Source organism: Alexandromys fortis, unplaced genomic scaffold, assembly GCF_014885135.2.
Source record: "Alexandromys fortis isolate MF-2015 unplaced genomic scaffold, M_Fortis_MF-2015_v1.1 scaffold_499, whole genome shotgun sequence".
NCBI classification, from domain to species: Eukaryota; Metazoa; Chordata; class Mammalia; order Rodentia; family Cricetidae; genus Alexandromys; species Alexandromys fortis.
The window spans coordinates 101,030-110,510 of NW_026068364.1; the positions used below are offsets into that span (position 1 = coordinate 101,030).

Below are 9,481 nucleotides of genomic sequence, written 5' to 3' on the forward strand. Positions count from 1 at the left end.
AATTTTAAATTTCTAGAGCTGAGAGGCCTCCCATATGACATGTATTTCTTCATTTTTTTTTTTAAAACAGAGATCCAGACAGGTTCATTGCTCAGCATGATAGCCCTTAGGATATGTGACAGATGTTTGTCATCAAGATTTTGATTCAGATGCTGACTAATGCTCTCTGTCACACAGTCTGAAATTTANGACTATGATGACCTTGAAATCCCATGCATTTGTCTCAAGCTTCCAAGAACTGGGATTAGAGATCTCACTCTATACAGAGAGGAACAGAAAAAAAAAGTGCGAGCATTAGCACCCCATGGTGTGACTAAAGGAAGGAAGATTTCTATTGCTGATATGAGAGAGGGAGAGGCAGAGGATCTGGGAGAGGTCAGAGCCAACAGAGGAAGAAGGAAACTGGACCTGGCCAGGGCTATCTGTGAGAGAAGAGAGAAGGACCAGGCAGAGAACAAGGAGCATAGAGAGAAGACCAGAGCAGCAGGAGTGAGGATGTGAGGAGAGCTGTGTTGTAAGGAGGATGAGCAGCTGGAGGAGGGGAGTCTCAGCTGGAGGGAGTTTAGGGTAGAGGGGAAGGTGAGAGGGTAGGATGCCAGCAAGGACATGTGTGACAGGTCCTTGTGATACTGAGGGAGCCTGGAAGCCAGCAAGTGCTTTGGTATGCTGATAGGCACCACAGGTAGCCATAAGTCTCCTCAGCTAGAGATAAGGGAAATTACGCCTTTCAGCCCATGGGAACTGACTTCACAAATTCCTGAGGAATGCTGGCTTTTATCTAACTGCCAGAAACCCTATAGTCCAGTTTGAGCTCATTTCTGGATACAGGGACTGTCTTTCAGACGTAGGGAAATTGGGACCTGATAATCACCATCATGACCAGCTTTGTGTATGACACAATTAACATGAACTTTAAAAAACATTGACTTCCAATTTCATTATTGGCGTACAGAAAAGCAATCAAGTTTTGAGTGTTGATGTTTCACACTATGATCTTTAAAACCCGGTATTTTTCTTGGTGGGGTTTTATGTGTTTGTTTGTTGAATTTTGTTTTGTTTGATTTGGTTTGGTTTTTGGAATGTCCCCTGGCATTGTCTAATTCTGCCAAATGCTATTAATTTTCTATTTTTCATTTCAATCTCTCCATCATAATAGTCTTGCACTATTAGAAAGGAAACCAGCAAAAAGCTGAATTGGGGTGGTCAGAATATATCTCTAACCTTGTCCCCAGGGTTAGAGGAGATAAGGTTTAGTCTTTCACCTTAAATACCTTTGCTGCAAGGTTTTGATTTGGTTGAATGATTGACTGGCTGCCTGACTGACTGACTGACTGACTGACTGACTGACTGACTGTAAAAAGCTCTTCCTCAGGTGGAGGACCCTCCCTTTGACTTCCTTCAGTGCCTGGCTGCAAACCCTGGAACAGGAGGGACAGCTGATAGTCCTCTCATGTTCTGATAAGACATTGTCACTCTTGGTTCCAGTGAGGATAACATCCCTGCCCTTCTCTCAGGGATCCTCCAGAGCAATCAAAACATATACAGGTTTAGTTGGTTTTGTTTTCTTTGCTTTGGTTTATTTTGGGGAGCCTGCCACCCAGCTCCCAAATAAATGGAGAGAGGTTTATTCTTACTTATGAATGCCTGGCCTCAGGTTGGCTTCCTCCTAGACAGCTTTCCTAGCTTACATTATCATCGTGTTTCTATTTCACTGTTTTGACCCTGGACTCTCTACATTACTTTATTCTGTGTATCTTTCTTTCCTTCTTGCTCCTTGACTGACTCTGTGACTGAAGGGCTGGCCCCTTGCTTGCCCTTCTTTTCTTGCTCCTACTCTCCACTTGAGCCTAGCTCACCTATTTATTCTCTCTAACTGACTGCCCTGTCTATTTCTCTCTCCTGCCTGGTTATTGGCTCTTTAGCTCTTTGTTGGACCAATCAGATGTTTTAGGTAGACAAAATAACACTGCCTTACAGAGTTAAACAAATGCAGTTTAAAAGAATAAAACACGACTTTGTAGCATTAAACACATTAGTCCACAGTTTAAGATGCAACACAACTTAAACTAATGAGCCACAACATCCACGCACTAATTTTGGAAGGCACAGGCCCTGGGATCCTTCGAGAACCAGCTGTTTCAGAGCCTGGACTGCTCTCCATGCTTAGGAATGGGGAGGGTGCTTCCTGTGTGCCAAGCAATTTCTCACCAAAGAGCTCCAACCTTTACTTCATCAGAGGATCCCAGGTTACTGTCATGCCATGAGCAGGTTCTGGAGCTCTGAAAGAGATAATTATAAGATGCTGGAGAGATGGCTCAGAGGTGCTGAGCTCAATTCCCAGCACCCACATTGTGGCTCACAGCCATCTATAATGAGATCTGGTGTGCTCGTTTGGTGTACAGGCATACGCAATAAATAAATCAATCTTTTAAAAAAGTTTTTCAAAATAGCTAATTATCACAAGCTCTTCATTTCATGGTTGCCATTTGGGGTGACCAAACCCTACAATTTACTGTCCATCACGGTGCACTGAGGTCTGAATCTGTACTTCATGCTCTAGTCTGTGGGATGTTTGGACTCATCTCTGCTTTGACTACAGGAGTTTATAATAAGGATTTATATGTAAATAGAGACACATCTCTTTCTATGCAACTCTAGTATTAACCCTAATAGCCTGGTAAAAGTGTCTTGTATTTCTATTGTCATTTACTGCTTTTCAGTTAGAGACAAACAGAAAACCTCTTCTCTGGAATGCTGGAATCTGCTGTTTATTAGGAAGAAGCATTTCCTTCTGCAATTCTGTCTCCATGCTTCACAGTGTCCAGAAGCTGCTAACATTACTGTTAGCTGTATTCTTGTGTGTTCCTGGCATGAGTGTGATCTCCTTGCCCACTCTGTCAAGTAACTGGACATGGCCCATGCATATTAAGGTTATTGATTACTATTGGTTAGTGAAAATATTCGTAACTTGCTGAACCAATTCTGCATTTCATTGTAATTGCTTTCTTTTATTCACTTGGCTCTTTTACTCTTTTGGGGGGGCCTACTACCTAGCTACCAAAAAGTACACACGCAGAGGCTTATTATTACTTATGAATGCCTTAGACTGACTTCTTTCTAGCCAGCTTTCCTTAACTTCAATGATCCCGTCTACGCTTTGTGCCTCTGGACTTTTTTATTTCCTTATGTCTGTAAGCATACCTTCACTCTTACTCTGTGACTGGTGACCAGGTACATCCACAAGAACAGCCCAAAGACGATTTCTTACTCTGAATTTCCAGAGAGTCACAGAGGAGGAATTCTGCAACTGTGGTCTCATTGTCTCCACCCCTGTCTGTGGAGAAGAAAGAATCATCAGTAACATCGTTCACCAAGATTTAAGCATTAACAGTTTCGGTTTTGCAATGGTTTTCTTGTTCATGATGAATAAATACACATCCAATATTGTAGAATCTTACAATAAATTCCCTGATAAATTTACCAGCACGGTATTCTAGTGCCAATACTTTCTGAACTACATATCACATGCAGGACAATTCCTACATAATATTTACCATTATCTATTATTGAGAAGATGAATTTATAGATGATAAAATTTAGGGTTGGGTCATTTAACGACATTCACAGAGCCAATGGAATAAAAAGTCCAAGACATACTTAGTGTCTTTTTATTTCATCTGCATGTTAATAGATTTCATCTATGAAAATTTTAACCAAGGAGCAAGTGCTGTGTCAGGTCTCTATACCCTTACCCCGAGCTTATCTCTTTCCTACTCTCAGAGAGCTGGCGGTGTGTGGCCTCTGAGAGACCTGCCTGGTGATTTCTTGTTGTCATATCTGTCACTCTCCCCATGCAAGGGCCTCAGTAGAGCATTGCCCACCTCCTCACTGCATCCAGAGGAAAAAAAAAGCCAGTTGTGAGCATACCAGAGTGTTTTCCTGAAATATTAGAATGGAGGTCACATGTCAGATATCCTGCATAACAGATACTTACATTATAATTCCTTACACCTACAAAATTACAGATATGAAATAGAAAAAATAATTTTAGGGCTGGGGCTCAATACAGCACCAGGAATTGTATTAAAAGGTAACAGCATTATGAAGGTTACAGTCACTGCTCTATGTCATGTGACCTGACTGCTGGGTTAGAGGGCCCTACAAGTAGCATCTCAGGGCACTGGAGAAAGGTGGTGACTGCTCTGCATGTGGTGAATAGTCCTGGGAGAGTTACAGTCTTGAAACTAGGGGAAAAGTGCTGATATGAGAATCCATTAAAATATTTATTAAATTTAATTATAATTTGTGTATAAGTGTTTTGCTAGCAGGTGTGTATGTGTTCCATGTGCATGCATGTGCCCTATAGGGTAGGAATAAGACAAAATTGATGCAGTAGATAGAATCTAATTTAATATTGCTGTCACTTACCCACAGGTCAGTGTTGCTGGGATTTTTCCAAATAAATATGAAATTAGTCTTAACTTTAAAGTTGTCCCTTTGAAAATCTGTCTGCTCTCTTGATTCCTTAATTCCTAGCCTACTCTAACAATACCTGCCCCTTAGAAAAGGAAACAAAATCTCCCAGGAGAGTAACTGTATTAGTTACTCTTTACTGCTGCAGTGATAAAACACTACTCCAAGAAAACTTAGAAAAGTAAACATTTATTTTGAACAATGGTTGAAGAAGGATGAGAGTACACATAACAGAGAACAATGGAAGCAGCAGGATGGGAAAGCTGAGAACTCATCTTCAAAGACAAGCATGATAAAGTGGAGTGAGCTAGAATTGCCACATAGCCCTCAGTGGCATTTTTCCTCCAACAAGGCCAAACTGCCTAAACCGCACAAATAGGGCCACCATCTGGGGAACAATAAATACGTTAAATATGTGAGCTTGCAAAGGACATTCTTATTTAAACCTCAACAGTAACCATATGGCCTGGGACTCTGATTCTAACATTATCTTGACAAAGGTCATTATATGTTACAGTGACAAATACAGGATGAGACATTCCTGCCACCAGAGTAGAGGAGACTGGGGAGACTGTAGTCTGTTCTAAATAAAACTCAAACCTGTGGTTACTACACTCTGGGTTCACAAAAGGCCAGGAGGAGAGTTTAGTGGCTCTAGGGAAATCCTCTGATAAATCACTATTGGTCTTCCCTACAAGGAGAAAGAAACATTCTACCTCTCCTATGCCTCTGTGACAGTTGGTTGCCAGAGATCATCTGACACCTGAAGAAGAACAAATGACAACTTGTGGAGAAGAGAGATGTGTAAGCTGAAACTGCTTTTTTGTTCCTGGACGTCCAGATCCAAAATAATCACACAGAAATTATATTAATTACAACACTGTTTTGCCAACGGCTCGAGCATACGTCTAGCTAGCTCTTATATCTTAAATTAACCCAATTCTATTAATCTGTGTATCACCACAAGGCTGTGACTTAATGGGTCAAGTACTGGGCATCTTTTTCCTTCACCAGCTACATGATGTCTCTCCGACTCTGCCTACTCTCTCTATATATCTCTTCCAGCCTGACAGTATTCTGCACAACTGTAGGCCAAAGCAGCTTTATGTATTAACCAATAAAAGTAACACACATACAGAAAGATATACCACATCATCTCCCTTTTTCTGTCTAATTAAAAAGGAAGGTTTTAACATTAACATAGTAAAATTATATATAACAAAATAGGTATTAAGCAAGAATTACTTAATATTACAATATTTCTTTGTGAGTCTAAGGTTTCATACCTATTTTATCTTTATTATAAGTAAGAAAAACTATAATTATTTGTCTTCAATACTTCAAAGACCCCAGAAGATACAATATTACCTAAGTAAACAGGAAGTGCATTGTAAGAAATTTCCAAAACTCTAGAATTGACAGACACATCTTGCTGCCTGGACAGACACTCAAGAATCTTCTGTAACATTGGGGCATCTATTTTAGTCTATAGGTTCATAGTATTCAGAAGACTTTTCTATAAAGCAGGAAACTTCAAGATCTGTGCTGCCTTTTAATGGCAAAGTTCATCATTTGCTTTCTTCTGTGTCCTTCAGAATGTCTGGCAAGATCTTCTGTGAATCAGGAACCCTGAAGGACTATCTGTCTTTGGAAAGTTCAGCAGTCACATTTCTGTGGATCCTGCAGGTTCATTCATACAGCATACCATAATGCAGTCCAGACAAAAGCAGTTTCTTGCCTGGATGGTTAGCCTTGTCACACAGAAGGCAAATTCCTTAACAAGTTTCTACAATGCCATCAACCTCTATGATGTCATTGGTGCTGCCAGAAGCAGACATGTCTCACTGTCAAGAAAAGACTAATTTCTTGAAACATTTTAAGAACTAACCTGACTACAGTTTGACTATTATAGATGAGTATCTATTAATCTGCAATTCATACTTATAAATTACATTTTTAATGAGCTGCAGAAACATAATACCTTAAACAAGAATAAAAATAAACTTATAACAAAATTGGCCTCAAATTTATATCAATAAAACAAAGTCCATACCAAAATAATCATTTCTATAACATATCCCTGAGACCATTTATCATTTATATTTAACCCCCTTTAAATGAAAGCAAACATTTACAAATAATCATCTTGGGAATTTGTGCAATGTCTTCTCCAAACTGCTTCCTGATGTTTGTTGGGACAAGCATTTTTAGGATTCACAGAGACATTTCGTGGGGACTTCTTCCATAAAACCACATTAGCCTGGAAGGAATTCATGTTTTCTTCTAATGTGGAAACAAAAGCAGAACCTCTTTTCCAAAGTAACATATCCTTAGACTCAAATTTTTAAGTCAAGATACCGTTAAAATATATGTGTTGGTTTAGCTTAGCAGCGTCCAGAATCAAATGTCTCTCTGAAATCAAAAAATCTAAAGAAAACACAACAGTATACATAATCCGGATTCTATGCATATTTTCCATCTTTACATGAATTTTTATTACTTTTATTCCTTAAATCTATGTCTGTCTGGAGTCTTATATTACTTTTAATGTCTTTTTAAAAACATTGCTTTATTTTTAAAACTGTTTATTTTTTGTTTATTTTTTTATAACTGTGTATACTCTTTTTGCTCACTCTCCCAACCTTACATAATATTTAAACACTGTAACACATTTAGAGGTTTATCTTTGTCAAATTCTATTTTTATCGCCTTGTTTATATGGTTGTCACTACAGACACCTCAGCTTTGTTAAGAAATCTCTGTTTCAGCAGCCATGAGAACATGCAGGAACATGAGCATCTTTTTGGTGAGCACAGCCACTACCCAAGGCTTCCTGATTCTTCCCAAGCATCCCCGAGAGTCATGCTACAGAACAAATCCCTTAAATGTTGGGTGGGAAAAGAAGGATAGAGGTGGTATTCTGAGCTGTAGAATATAGTAGAGGGACCCCAACATGAGACAAAGGGGAAACACCAATATCTGAATTATCAGAGGCTCTGAGAGTGGAGTACTCTATAACCAACAACCGCTAGCTTTCCAGAAAGATAAGTTAAACTTCCTGTGAGTCACTTGCAAAGCTAGCCACAGCTTTCTTAAAGAGCACAGAGGCAGAGGATTTCATCTCTTAAAATTTACTGATCACTCTGACAGTAGGATCTTAGGACATATTAAAATAATCCAAGTTCAGAATATTACCAAATATTCTCAGTTTTTCTTATCTGTGAAATGGACATCTTAGCATCTTCCTTTTGAAGAGATAAATTTCAGACTGTGTGACAGAGAGCATTAGTCAGCATCTGAACCAAAATCTTGATGACAAACATCTGTCACATATCCTAAGGGCTATCATGCTGAGCAATGAACCTGTCTGGATCTCTGTTTTAAAAAAAAAAAATGAAGAAATACATGTCATCTGGGAGGCCTCTCAGCTTTAGAAATTTAAAATTCTAAGAGCTGAGAATTATCTTCCTTAGGGCTCCTTTGATGTCATGATTCCTCAGGCTATAGATGAAGGGGTTGGCCATAGGGGTCACCACTGTGAAGATGACAGAGGCCACTGCATCCCGTAGTGAATATGAGGATGAAGGGTGCAAATAAATTCCTAGGATTGCCCCGTAGAAAAGACAGACCACAGTGAGGTGGGAACCACAAGTGGACATGGCTTTTCTTATCCCCTGGGCAGAGGGCATCTTCAAGACCTTAGAGCTGATGTAGGCATAGGAAACAACAATGCATACAAACGGTGTCATAAATATCATTCCACCTTCAGTGAAGATGGTGACATCATTGATAAAGGTATCTGAACAAGAGAGTTTCAGGACAAGGTAGGGGTCACAGAAGAAGTGGGGCACTGCATTGTGGGAACAGAAGGTGAGTCTAACCATGAGGAGAGTGTGCAAGAGAGCATTCAGGTTTGCGATGACCCATGATAGGGCCACCAGGAGAACACAGAGTCTGGGCCTCATCATCAGAGTGTAGTGGAGTGGGTGACAAATGGCCACATAGCGGTCATAGGCCATCACACTCAGGAGAAAACTGTCCAAGGTGACGAATGTGATCAAAAAGTAGATCTGGGCCATACACTCCATGTAAGAGATGGACTTGCTTCTCACCATGTGACTCACCAGAGCCTTGGGGACGGTGACTGAGGAAAAGCAGATGTCGACACTGGAGAGGCTGGCCAAGAAGAAGTACATGGGTGTGTGGAGATGAGGGTCACAGCTGACAGCCAGGATGATAAGAAGGTTCCCAGAGATGGTGACCATGTACATCCCCAAGAACATCCCAAAGACAATCTCCTCTTGGACTGACTCTTCAGAGAGTCCCAGGAGGAGGAATTCTGTGACTGTCGTCTGATTGTCACCATCCATGTCTCTGGAGAAGAGAGTGAGATGCGTATAGAGAAATCATTCAACAACACTTGGAGAAAAGATGCAGTTTGGAAAAGTTTACTCATTAGATGGGAATTAACTGTTAGTAAATTCCCTTACAATGTATTTTTATAGCAAAGAGTGGAACATTTTGAAAGGACAGAATTCTAATGTGTTTATTAATTCTGTTGTTTGCTTAGTGCCATATATATGTACATTTTACACAATAGTTAACTCAGTCTAGGAATTGGCTACTACATTTAACTGTCCAAATGAAAAAATTGAGGAGTGGACAGCTAGTTTTTTAGTAAAAAAGGTTGATCAAACAGTGAAAATTCAAAACAAGCTAATAGTCTTGTTCTCTCTGTTACACATATACACACAAGGACATGCATGCTCACACATACACAAACACAAGCACACTTAGGTAAATGCACACACAGACATCATGCACAACACACACACACACACAAGCACACACATGGATATCTTGTAGCACAGTTATGCACACAATTTTTGTTACATTAACTTTTCTCTGACCAGGAAGTTCAGGACTTAAATTATCCTCCTGCCTTAACATCCAGCCGGCTGGAACTATAGTCAGATACCCAGTTCCCAGCAATTTTTATGCTATATTA

At 39.9% G+C, this 9,481-nt stretch overlaps 1 protein-coding gene across 1 annotated transcript; it reads right to left on the minus strand.

Moving 5' to 3' along the window:
* Nucleotides 1-7,919: 7,919 nt before the first annotated feature.
* LOC126495430 (olfactory receptor 1361-like) lies at nucleotides 7,920-8,843 on the minus strand. Its single transcript, XM_050133029.1, has one exon. The coding sequence runs from the start codon at nucleotides 8,841-8,843 to the stop codon at nucleotides 7,920-7,922; it is 924 nt and encodes a 307-aa protein (XP_049988986.1).
* Between the last annotated feature and the right edge of the window lie 638 nt (nucleotides 8,844-9,481).

What these genes read in the sequence shown, in the direction of transcription:
- LOC126495430 (XM_050133029.1), bottom strand. Translation starts at nt 8,843, where the DNA reads ATGGATGGTGACAATCAGACGACAGTCACAGAATTCCTCCTCCTGGGA.